This window comes from Teleopsis dalmanni, chromosome 2 (assembly GCF_002237135.1).
Source record: "Teleopsis dalmanni isolate 2A chromosome 2, ASM223713v2, whole genome shotgun sequence".
Classification (NCBI taxonomy): Eukaryota; Metazoa; Arthropoda; class Insecta; order Diptera; family Diopsidae; genus Teleopsis; species Teleopsis dalmanni.
Window position 1 is genome coordinate 103,994,797 of NC_051847.1, and position 13,365 is coordinate 104,008,161.

The 13,365-nt window shown below is 31.4% G+C and overlaps 1 protein-coding gene across 1 annotated transcript; it reads left to right on the forward strand.

The window, feature by feature from the left end:
* The first annotated feature begins 3,203 nt into the window (after positions 1-3,203).
* Positions 3,204-7,816, forward strand: LOC119680902 (ADP-ribosylation factor 2). The gene is made up of 4 exons (XM_038093923.1): positions 3,204-3,420; positions 3,714-3,976; positions 4,029-4,154; positions 7,609-7,816. Exons 1-4 carry the CDS (start codon positions 3,354-3,356, stop codon positions 7,693-7,695), a joined length of 543 nt encoding a protein of 180 aa, XP_037949851.1. The 5' UTR covers positions 3,204-3,353; the 3' UTR covers positions 7,696-7,816.
* Positions 7,817-13,365: the final 5,549 nt, after the last annotated feature.

Below are 13,365 nucleotides of genomic sequence, written 5' to 3' on the forward strand. Positions count from 1 at the left end.
TCGAGTTCTGCTCGAGTTTTGCTGACACTTATATTCACTCTGACTCTCTTATTTGTTTCCTTAACGCCATCTGACTTGTACATAAAACTGAAAGTCCTCATACTTACTTATACTCTTTTCGTATTAGACTCATTAATACAGATATTGGTTAGTGCTGATGTGATTTAAAGAACTAATTATTTAGAAGTTAAAAATAAAATTAAAAATATTAGTATTAAAACAGTCTCTACGATCAATCAAATAAATTTTTTTTAATATTTCTGTGTTTAATAGTTCTTAATTTTTATCAGTACATTTTTAACTATAGCAGCTAAACTAATTGGCTGTCACGTAGACGTTATGGATCTTAAAATATTCGTACATGTTTTAGCTTTAACTTAATGTAGACACAGTACTGCAGGCCGATTTCACTAATCGCTATCGCTTAGACTCCAATCTCTTCGTAAAAATCTTTGTTTATTTGTTTATTTTAGGAAAATTAGCAATCATGCGAATCTCTTCGCTAAATTTATCCGGCGATGTGGATAATGCTGAAAAGCATTGAAATGTGAAAATAAAAACTAAAATTGTAAACAAATATCAATTGGAATTATAATTTAAATTTCATATTCATATCTGTATCAAAAAAGCATTTAGCCATTGCGAAATTTAAATGAAAATTAATTTATAAGAACATTGGTTCGTTGATTAATTAAATTATGGACTATTATTATTGTTATTCAGATATTATTAAATAACTGCAAATTTAATAATATCGAGGGCAATGTATGGTATAATAATCATACATTTTGTTCAGTGTTGCACTGACAATTCAATTTATTTTTTGCTATAATTTCACAATGTATTAAAAAGTAAAATACGAAATAATAACAAAAATAAATGTGGAATTATATGCACAATTATTTACTTTTCATAGTTACTTCCAACAACATTTTTCTTATATTTTAAGTTAAAAGGCAAGTTTTTGTTTTTACCACAATAATTTAAATACAAAATAAATATAAATTAATGAAATCCGCGTTCTGTATGCAGTAGCTGCACCAAAAGACATTATGGAGACATGTGAAAAATGATGTTTTGAAACAAAACAAAATAACGATTTTTCGCACACAATAAAAAAAAATCATTATGATTTTCAAGTTCTACAAAAAATTTACTACAGAAAATGTAAGTCTCGTCTTGGAAAATTTTTGGCTGTTAACTAGCGTTATTTGCATAAAATATAACTTCCAGAAAATTTTAGGGTGTAACTCTTTTACAGTCTGAGACTGAGAAATGTATTTCAATTAACTAATACTTAATGAAAAATTTAAAATAATAAATAAATAAATAGTGTTGAGAAACGAAATTAATTGAATCAAAAACGAATTACTTGATTATACTAATGGTGCGAGAAATGATTTAAATAGATTCGAATAGTCCATAAAATGATAAATTTAGTTATGTGAAAACTCAGTACTGTAGTCAACTAAATAATTAAAATAATTTAACAAAATTGTAATTCCGTATTAAAATATTAAAAGCAAATCAATTTAATAAACCATGTGTTCGCGATTCAGTATTAGAAAACGCAAAAATAAAATTTTGTGCAATAGTGTTGTTAAAGCTGCAGAATAAGAAATATATAAGAAAAATTCACAATATCATATACATCAGTAAGTTTTTTTTTCGAATTTAGTTATATAAATAAAAACGTAATATTTTATTTAATATAACATAAATTATGTTTACTTGTAATTATATTAGAAAAAGAAATAATACATATATGTTCTTTAAAAATGTAATATTAGGTTTATCCGGCAGCTCCGAAGTGTGGCAACAAACAATTAGTTGTTTGCTAAAGTCGTTAATTTGTGCGTGAAACAATATATATTAAAATTTGTGAAAAACTTGTACTTATTAATAAAATATTTTGCGAATAATATTTAATGTTTATCTTCTATTTATTTAAAATTTTTATTGCTAAAATATTGTTCTAAAAATCATTTCTACTTCAAGTTTTTTTGACTTTTGGTTTATATTGTAGTGAAATAAAAGATTTTAAAAAAATTATTAATTACTGATGTTTAACATTCGATTATTTTTAAAGGAAATAATTATGTTTCCTTTAAAGATTTTTATATATCTAATGAAAGATATTTTGTATAAATAGTATGTCTTCTATAAAAGTTATTAGTAAATTATTAGTAATTTAAAAAAATTTTATTTTCCATTTTCTGAAGATGATTATTTCATCATAAAAATATTGCATTTGGAAAAACAAAAAAAATTTATACTGTTATGGGCTTTTTCTTTTATAATTTTTGGTTAAGTAATTACGTATAAATTAATTAGAACTTAATTATGACATTTCATTATCGTGGTAATACTGTGTCAAATCTAATTAAGTAAGTTATAAATATTAAACGTTAAATTATGTTCTTCAAAATGACATACGTAAAAAAATTGACATTTCTAGTTTAAAAGATATTCACTACGTTTACGCGAGTCTTAAAATCAGTTTTAAAACTTATTTTAAAATTTATTCTTAGAGTGTTTCCGCACATTTTAATTCATGTGCGGTTTTAAGATAGCACTCAATCAGATGTTAAACAGTAAACAAAAATTTTGATTTTAAATATTTTGAAAATGCATAGAGTAAGATTACAAATTGTCGGCAAAATATTATCCTAGCTATATGCATTAAAACGTAACGCACAGACTCGAAATTTGAACAAAAATTTAAATTGCCAAACATTGTTGGTGTTATAGATAGCAATCATGTACCAATTACACAACCGCAAAACGTTGCTGCAGACTTTCGTAACAGAAAGGGTTACAGCTACACTTCTTAAACTTTCTTATTATATTATTGATGATGCAGCTTACCCGCTTTGCAAATGGATTATGAAAAATTATATGGACGGGTTAACTGCTGAAAAGATATCCTTCAACTTATATTTGAATTTCAACGAAATATTATTTCAACCTTTTTTTGCCTGACTTTTAGTTTTTATTTTCCCTGTAAATTAGGCCAATTAGAGATGAAAAATGGTTATACATAGCAAATTATTTGATTTTTTTTACTGAAATATGCTATTTCCAGCATAAATGTTAATAAATGAATAAATTTTTCGTAAATTAATACATATTGAAGTTCTCATGCGGCGAAGACTGTTCCAATTCCATTTTGACTTATGGTCGGAGCTATTTTCATGCACATCCAAAATGTTTCTTTGTCAACAAAGCAGACGTGTTACTTACGAATTGGTGTTTTATTACTGCGATTAAGAATTGCCGTCATTAGTATTCTAACAAATTCCGAAGATAAGTTTAAATAAAATTAGTAATTTGATATAGGAATAAGCTTTATTATGGGTTTGACAATTTCAAGTTTGTTGACACGTCTCTTTGGCAAAAAACAGATGCGCATTTTAATGGGTAAAATAAATAATTTCAATGAATAATTAGTTTTCTGTGCGAAATATGTACAAAAATACAATATCAAGTAGAACCAAAATGATTCAGAATTATGGATATAAAATTTTAATTAAATAAAACATAATACAAAAAAGCCGGCTTTAAGTTTAAGTAACTAATAATTACAATATGTATACAATACTGTATTGTGACTTATTTTTTGCTTTAGCCTCGCACATACGATAATATCGATAATTGTGATTAGGAAGATACTTTTTGACTTGATGCATTTATTACCTTTCCATTGTTTTCAGTTGGTTTAGATGCTGCAGGCAAAACAACAATACTTTACAAATTAAAACTGGGAGAAATTGTAACAACTATTCCAACAATCGGATTTAACGTGGAAACCGTAGAATACAAAAATATATGCTTCACTGTTTGGGATGTTGGTGGTCAAGACAAAATTCGACCTTTATGGCGTCATTACTTCCAAAATACTCAAGGACTTATCTTTGTAGTTGACTCCAATGATAGAGACCGCATTACCGAAGCAGAAAGAGAACTTCAAAACATGGTAATAGAATATTTAAAATGTATTTTCATTAATTAATATATTCCTTTTACAGTTGCAAGAAGATGAATTACGTGATGCAGTATTGTTGGTATTTGCCAATAAACAAGATTTACCAAATGCTATGAGTGCAGCTGAACTTACCGATAAATTGCGTTTGAATCAGTTAAGGCAACGTCATGTAAGTTTCGAAGATTATTTGATTAAAATTGTCTCTTAAATTATTTCAAAAACGGCATCAAAAAGTCAAAACTCTTATTTAAGTATATAGTTATCATTTTAACAACTTTCATCCTTAATAGTAAAGTTTAAAATTAAACAAAAAACACAAAAAAAAGAAGAAAAAACAAAAACTCGCACAAACCACTTTATTTTTGCCTTAAAAATATTAAAATTAGGAATAACTTTTATTTTTGAAATCAAAATATCTCACACGGTGTCTAGCAGTAGTCTTTATTAAAATTTTGTTTGTAAATTATAAATAATATTGATTGCCAATATTTTTTTTATTAAATTTTAATATTACTACATAAACACAAAATTTTTTTTTATAACATAATTCATTGCTCTTTCAATACAATAATTTCAAGACGTGTTGAATTTAGTTAACCTCCTCAAATAATGTCAAAAAAGACCAAGAAAACAAACGTGAAAGCTGTATGAATTCAATTTTAGCTGCCTTAAATAAAATTAATTAAGATACACTTTACTCTTTAAAAAAAAGTTAACAAAATTTATATTATAGTGTATAAAAGTAACATCCAACAACATACAAGAATTAAAAACGTGTTTCTAAAACTGTCAGACCGAGTATATAAACACATATACATACCTACTAAATATTTAACTCTTAGACGAGCTGGACTCGGATCATAAGCCAGTACTATTCATTTTAGAGAACTGATTCTTAAACATTAGGACTATCACGTTCACTGGTAGATGTTGGAGGTGTGTTGAACCAACCCGAAATCTTAGTGGACCTGGAAGAATGTATGCAGAACCTTACTTATCAAATTAAGGAGGCTTTGAATAACAGCTTACTACTAAAACTAGAAAACCCAGCAACTACTTCAACATTCCTCTGTATGTTAAACACATGATCATGCACCGAAATAGAGTCTGTAAATTTGCCCATATTAATGGAGATCCAGGGAGTCAAAGAGAAGCCAACCAATTTCCAGAATTACTGATTCTGTCGCTCTTTCAGTTTTTGAAATTGTTTTGATTAGCGATTGCCGAAGCTCCGTTATCGGAGGTTAGTTCAGAGGTGGCCTCAAGGTTACCACAGACCGTCTTGAGTGTCGTTTTTCAACACTCTAAGGGTGACCAACCCGAAATCGTAGTAAGGTACTGCGTTGCGAGGTTTAATGGGGGCGTCCTTTTTCCGGACGAAAAAGAAGAGCATCTATTACATTTCTACATTATTTATTGTACACACAATTTCTCTTCACTACACTTCAAATTAATTAAAAAAAACAAAAAATTCTTTCTTATTAATATATGTCTAATTTATATTCAAACAAAGCATTTGAACTCGTCACTAGTGCCGCCTTGTTGCGGTTGTCCACCTGTTTTCACTTCCTTCTATACAAGGATAGTCCTTATTTGTTCGTGCGATACTCGTATTATTTTTTTTTATACACAATTCGAGTAGTCGCGAGTATGAAAATTCGGTCTCATGCGAACCTATTTGCTGTTTCGAAGAAATAACCAACTAAATTCAAATGCATGCTATTTAAAGTAGCTAGGATTTTAACTTCCTCGTCTATTTAGAAAACCAAATCAGCAAACAAAATCTTTTTGGAATAATATTAAACCTCTGGGAATTATAAAAAGCTCCACAACTGTGTCTTCCTTAAATCCCAATAACAAATGATTATTTTGTTTCATCTGTTGGTAATAGTTTGAGCGCCAATCCTGTGTTTCCTATTCCTATCACTGTTTTACTACTGCAACATTTCCTAATGCATGGAAGCTTGTAAAAATTATTCCAATTTAAAAAAAAATCGAATACACCCTATGTTCTGACTATCGCCCAATAAGCATTCTTTCCTTTCCTCTCGAAGGTGTGTGAGAGTATCATGGTTGATGCAAGTCGTCACCTGGATCGCTTTCAATTTCTCTTCCTTCTGCAATTTGGGTTTAGAAAGAATTATGGCTGTACGACTGCTATGTTGAAAGTGCTTACGGATGTTCGATTCAGCTATGATCAAATCTGGGTCACATATCTATGTCTACCTGATTTTTCTATGGCTTTTGATCGCATTAATCATTCTTTCTAAGTCGGCAACAAAATTTATCTTCAGTTATTTTGTATCGGATAAGTTTTGGACTTTTAAAACTCTTTGTACTGGAGTTCCGCAACAGTCAATTCTGGGTCCTCTTTTGTTTTCAAATTATATAAATGATGTCTTCTAAATTTGTAAATATGCTAAATTGTATAAGTATCCTAATGACACCCAAAAGTATATTTCTTGTGATTTTACTGCTGTTATAAATCTAAGTTAGAAGTTGATTTAGTGAATATTAACGCTTGGACCGTAGAAAATACTACTTAATGCTACTTAATATTAAGAAAAAACAACTATTTTGCTAATTAGAAGATTAAAAATTAATGTAAATGGTTTGCCTCAGATAAATGATTGCACTCAGATGCACTCAGGTGCTATCATTTATCAAATACATCACTTCTGTTAAATGTTTGAGTTTCTTCCTAAACACTAACCTTCATTCTTTTGATCATGTAAATTAAGCAGTTAGGAAAGTATTCGCATGTCGTAGATGTCTTAATCTATCAACGAAATATACCCCTGTTGTTACTCGCTGCATGTTGGTAAAGCAGTGGTATCTTTTGCTAAGTTAAAAAGTTTAATCAATTCCATGACGCGATATTTTATGATCTCAGACGAATGATCGCTTAGGTAGTTTCAGGATTGCAATTTTAGGTTGCAACATTAAACAATTCATAAAGATTCATGTCTAGTTGTTCCTGTTCAATTTGGTTAATGCTAAATTACCTGAACATCTTTTCAAATGCTTACAACAATCACGATCTAATATATCTCTTTTATTTATTATTCCTAGATTTAACTTTGTTTTCACTACAAGTTTTTTCTTTGTCCATTCGTTTAGAGAGTATTCGTTTTATTATTTAATAATTTGTTATTGATTGTATATACATAATTAAAAGCCTTTTTTAGTAAGGAATTCATGTACCATGATGCTTTTTGCAATGGTGCTTTATTCTGCATTAAAAATTGGTCCTCGAAAATTCGGTTGAATTCATTAAAATCTGACTTACAAAAGTGAGAACTCCTAGATAATATTATGTATTCACTATCTGACCTTCTCTTGGATTTGTTCTTCTGAAAGTGTAATTTATTTTTTTTTAACTCTTCTGATAACTTCAACGTATTGAAACCACCACCTAGAGCGGCTGATACTTCTTAAGATTCCTTCAAAGAATTTTTTCGGACCATTTTAATATAACTTTATAACTTTGTTTGTTGTAAAGACGTCGTTTAGAGAACAAATTTATGAAATCCACAACATTTACTCATTATATTATATAATTATTAATAGTAAATATTATATTTCACAATATACCTTTAACCTTTTCGTTCTTTATTTTTTAGTGGTACATTCAAGCAACATGTGCAACACAAGGCCATGGACTATATGAAGGACTGGATTGGTTGTCAGCCGAATTAGCCAAGAAATGATAAACTAAAATGAATTCAAGGAAAATTTTCAACATATTTCGCTAAACAGTAATTTTGAAATATTTAATACAATATAATGTTTTTATATATGTATTTGTAATACACAGATAAAACAAAATCTTAAAAATTGTTTTTAATATCAATCTCATAGGTAGCGGAGCCCTTTTTTGTTATAGTTCAATTTATTTGTTGTCTACTTTGTAAAATGTTTAGATGTTCAGTCTGTTAACAGCTCAATATCTATGCTCGCAGTGCTTCTGTTTTATTATTATTTTGCTTATAAAAAAATTTGCTGAGGACATAGTGTCAATTTCGCAACATTTTTGTTTTTTGCTTCTAACCCGGATAAAAATGCATCTCATTATGCTCGTCATACCGAACACTGTGTGAACAATTTATTTAACACGCTCAGTCAAACATTTGATTTATGCTAATATTTTGAAGAAATTTGAAATTATCTCCCCTAGGATATTATATTCATTAACTGTATGATTCCCTGACTTCAGTTATGAGGATGAGATTTTTTATTTAAAATTATAAAGCTACATATGGAAATATGTGGGGTTATACAGCCCTCACGCAGCCTTAACTGCATCCCCGTCTTAGCACCACCTGTGCTAAGCCCCAGCTTCTAAAGCAGCACCTTTAATCTGGCCACGGTTAACTGGTCAATCCTCATATGTTTTTATTACCAGGACCCCACTTCTGACACCTTGTAATAGGTTCGTACTGCACTGTGCGAGTGCATTTTAATTTTTATTTTTGCACGTTTACAAATGTGACACACAAAAAGCCAACACAACTGTGATTTCACGATCTTTTGTGAGAGAAGTTTTTATATCCATTGTCTGTTTAGATATCACTGATCCACATATGTGTCCAAATAATTAATTTTTATTTTATTACGTTTAATATTTGAGATATTAATTTGTAAGACATTTTTGTCATTAAGTTGGACGAGTTTTTAGTACCTCTCACATGATTTTTATAAAATAGTCTGTTTGCTAATCTTTTTTTAAACATGGTAAGGTTTCGGTAAATAACAGTTTAAACATGCAAATATTTTTTCCAGCTCGAGGGTCTATTTTACACTTCAAGTCTTGTAGGTGCAATATCCATTGAGCTAAATCTATCCCTTCAAATTTTGATAATTTAACAGATCTTTCGTCTTTTCCGATGAACAGTTTGATAAACTTTAAAAAAAGTATCTTCCTAAAAACCTATTTCCTCTGGACGCCAAACACGGGCATTCACAGAGAAAGTGGTTTATGGTTTCTTTTTCCTGCAGGCTTTCACAACTTCTGCAGTGGGGATTATAAAGAATGCGTAGTTTCTCTATGTGGGTTCTTATACACCAATGACCAGAAAGAACTGCAGTAAGCCTTGCAGTGTTTACGCGGTCTCTCTACATTTTTTTCACTATCTTTGAATTTGTGATGAAGGATTCAAGGGCTATCATGGTTGCCTTACTGTTAATGAAAATGGCAATACTACATTTGTTGCAAATTGCCGACATGCGTCCCTAATTGTTAAAATATAGCCTGAAAAACAATGGCCTCTTAAGTACTCCAAGAGAACTGTTTATGCTTTCAGATGGTGCGAAGATCCATGCTCATACCTCGCAGTTCATTTGCGAGCCATCCGTATATATTAAGATATCGTAAATTGCTTCAGTTTTTTATTTTCCATTCGTTTGTTGGAGGGAATATTGTCTGAAAATTCATTCTAAAGTCTAAGCACGGATTTAAATAATTCGACGTCATCCTATATAGACTGTTTGGAACTGTACCTAGAATCTGATTATAACCGTATGTTCATTCCAATCAGACCCTTGTCGCTTTCATTCTAACAGTGCTGTTACAAACGATATTTATGAATGGAAGATTAATTGGTAGCAACACGTTAAGGGCGTCCGACGGGTCCTTCTATAACCATATGTACATACCGACCAGACGCTTGTCACTTTCAGCCTAACAACGCTGTTATAAACAATATTTATGAATGAACAATGGATAGCATTACGTTAAAGGTGTCTATTGGGGTCCTTTAAACGCCAACTCATGCTTTCCTATGAATTATGAAGAGTTTTTCAATATTATGGCTCTTACTTAGAGCTGGTTACTAAATAACAGCACCATATCTGAGAATTGGACGTACAATGGCTGTGTACATCCAATGTGCAAAAACAGGATGCATCCCCCAATTTTTTGCCAAACATCCTTTTGCAAGAGTAGTAAGCTACACAAGCTTTCTTGATTCGAAGATCGACATTGGGTTTCCAGTTTAGCTTACTATCCAACAGGATTCCTAAATATTTGGCTTTTACAGATAGTTCCAACTGTTGTCCGTTTAATAAAGGCAACCTGAAAGCTAATATTTTGATTATGGTGGTAAACAGCATCGTTTCTATTTTTTCTGGGTTTATTTTTTTATAAGTGCTCTCGTCCTTGCCGCTGGGGAAGTTGAAGTACTTTCCCGTGTTTAATTATAATGATTGATAGTCAAATGCAAGCCGTTTTGGGTCGTCTTAGAATTTCATTGGCTGAGATAAACTTAAGCTTTAAACTTTTCCACGCATCACTTACCTTAACAATGTAGTTACCAAAAAATTCCTTGGGCAATTGGTCGCCACACTTGAAAACCTTGTAGCCGCGTACCACTGTACGATCAAACGCCTGCACTATGCATTCAGCTTCATTTCTAGCCATCTTGCCAAGAATGAACATTACTTTTGGTACTTTTGGTGTCTGATCTTTGCCTCAGACTTTTTTGCCTTTACAACAAGCACACAATGGTTAGCGCGCTTGTCTGCCGATTTATTCGTTATAATGGGAGTAGGCATAGAGAGGTTGCTACTACCTACATCATGTGATAAGTATGATGCGACGATTTTCTGGTGCCAAGTTCCGTATTTGTTTTCCATTTTGTTAAGTTTTTTTAAATACCCATGCGTATTCTCACGAGTGCATAGGAGAGAAGTGTCGCTTGAAGCATAGCCCCTTGTACTTTGGAAACCGGAAGTTGTCAGGTATCCGGAGTTCACCGTTCTAAGACACACTCACGCAATGCCATTCATTCATTGCATATGGTCGTTCAAATACTTAGGAGTGCGGGTTTCACTGACTTTTCCTCTCTAGATCCGCCATAATTTGTGGATCTGCACTACGTAAGGACGATCTTGATTCATCAGAAATGTTGTTTTCCAGTAAGCCAGTGGACCTTTACATCTACGTTCATTTTAATCACATTCACTCCAACATATACCCAAAAAGACACACATGCATACTCATAGACTACAAGACAGCACGACTACTGGTAGTTCTTTTTTGTACTTACGAGCCAGACCAAAATCGGGCTTTCCGTCCATTGCATAGACAGTGAGCAGGAAACCAGTAGTCAGCAAGCCTGTACACGGTGCCTACCGTGTAGGAGTCATTGATATTTTTCATCAATTTTCCTTTTTAACGGTCTGAGTAACTGTAGCGCAGTCTTTCACCAACTTAAAAGGAGCACCAAGAAGATATTGAAAAAACTTCTGTTTCTTAGCGAAGTGTCGTTACCCCAAAATAAAACAAGATGCAGATGTTTTTCAAACATTAGATGTATATCTTCAGTTAATTTTTAAGACTGATGTTTCAAATTTAAATGTCACGTCTAATGGGCGATAGGTACATATCCTTATATACATATCCTTATATATTTTTTCTGTAATAACCTGTTAAAACAAAAAATGTTTGTGCGGTTTTTTTGTTTTTTAGAATAAGAAATTACATACGGTAAGTATTTTCTCTTGACATGGTCAAACTTTACCGGTTTCAACTGCATGACCCAAAAAGTAAGTATTCTCTTTCAGAAAATGACATTTCTTCTATTTGATATTTTGCAGTTTGTTTCAGAACTATCTTTATCTTGTGAATACATTCCTCGATATTCTGGTTATAAATTATAGTATCGTTGCATGACATATGGGTTATTAAATTATAGAATAGCACTACTCATATATTCAAATTCATTATATTCATATTATTCGGATACTTTAAAAACCAAAGCTATTCGATTAATCGGATAGCAACGAAGTTTCCGGAGTTAAAAATATTGGAATTTTTTGTTAATCCTTAAGATATCCGGATTTGCGATTATTACTCGTAGTAAAATTATCCAGAGATTTCGTGAGCGAAAGTTAAAGGGAGAGCACAAAATGCATATGAACGCGCATCACACAATTAAGCAATAATTATTGTGTAATTAATAGATTTTGCACAATTATAGATTTGGATTACTCGCCAGTCTGAATCGGTATAAGTACTTTCAGAAGCATCCATGGCCTGTAAGAAACTGTATTAGTTGAAATCCCAAGTCTCCAGTTCCTCGATTAATATAAACTTTCATATTTGGAATTAGTGACTTCTTTAATTTAGTATTGGAAGTGATGATCCGAGCAGCTGTATTAAATCGCGCTGGCACAATATTCTACAAAACTGTAAAGCTGCTTGCGTACCCCGATGATATTAATATCATTGGACTGGATACCCGCGATGTCAGTGCGGTATTTTCCAACTTAGAAAAACAAATGAATCTTATGGTAAATGCGGACAAAACAGGGTACTTTCTGTCAACAATTAAATTTCTTAAGCATGTCATTGTTTACAATTATTTGAAGTTGTGAAAGACTTTGTGTATTTAGGAATTAGCGAAAACACTAAGAATGACGTCAGCCTAGAGATTCAACGAAGAATCACTCTTGCTAACAGATGTTACTTCGGACTAAATAAGCAATTGAGAAATAAAGCCTTTCAACAAACAAAAATCATGCTCTAAAAGTCCTTTATTATAAGCCTGGGCAATTACCAACAGTGATGAGAAGGCATTAAGAGAATTCGAGAGAAAAATTCTTCGGAAGATCTATAGTCCCTTACGCGTTGGCAACGAATATCAAATTAGATGGAACGATGAGCGACATTGATATAGGTAAATGCATAAAAATTCAGCGCCTTCGCTGTCTTGGTCATGTACTGCAAATGAAAGAAAATGCTCGGACTAGAAAGGTGCCTAATTTTGTACCGGTGCGTGGAAAACGCAGTAGAGGAAGTCTCAATAGAGGACGTTCCCTGTCTCAGGCGTCGTATAATTTGAGTTGCGAATGTTTTTACTCCATTCAATTTAAAACTACTTGCCCTATAGCATGCCAGCTGAAATTGGTAAATTGGTATAATAAATATATTCTAAAAATCCTCCATTGTCGCTCAATATTCGAGTCAAATTGTAGTCTACTTTATACAGAATTCATTGAATTCTTACCGCAAAAGAATTTTACTACTTTTTAAAAATAATTTCGGCTGTAATTTATTTTTTTAAATTTGGCACAGTGCAATCATGTGTTTTTGTTAAAAAATCAAAACAAATAACAAAAATTGCCCATGAAATTTTTCTTAACAGTGCGCTATTCAACAAATTCGCTCCGAATACGAACCTAAAAATGGTGAACTTGCAAATAATTGCAAGTATTTGAATAATTTGAGATGGTATTTATGCAATTTCTGAGAGTGCAATTGTTAGATGTTGTTGTTCTCAAATAAGTTTCTATTCTATATAAGCCGTGTGAGAGTTCGAGTAAATTGATGTAAAATAAATTAAAATTTCCTATGGATTTTTTACGCTACACTTATGTAA

Bases quoted from the DNA above. Each gene is read 5' to 3' on its own strand.
- LOC119680902 (XM_038093923.1), top strand. From the start codon at position 3,354: ATGGGTTTGACAATTTCAAGTTTGTTGACACGTCTCTTTGGCAAAAAA. The intron at 3,977-4,028 runs GTAATAGAATAT...TTCCTTTTACAG, and splicing joins AAAGAGAACTTCAAAACATG to TTGCAAGAAGATGAATTACG. The intron at 4,155-7,608 runs GTAAGTTTCGAA...TTTATTTTTTAG, and splicing joins ATCAGTTAAGGCAACGTCAT to TGGTACATTCAAGCAACATG.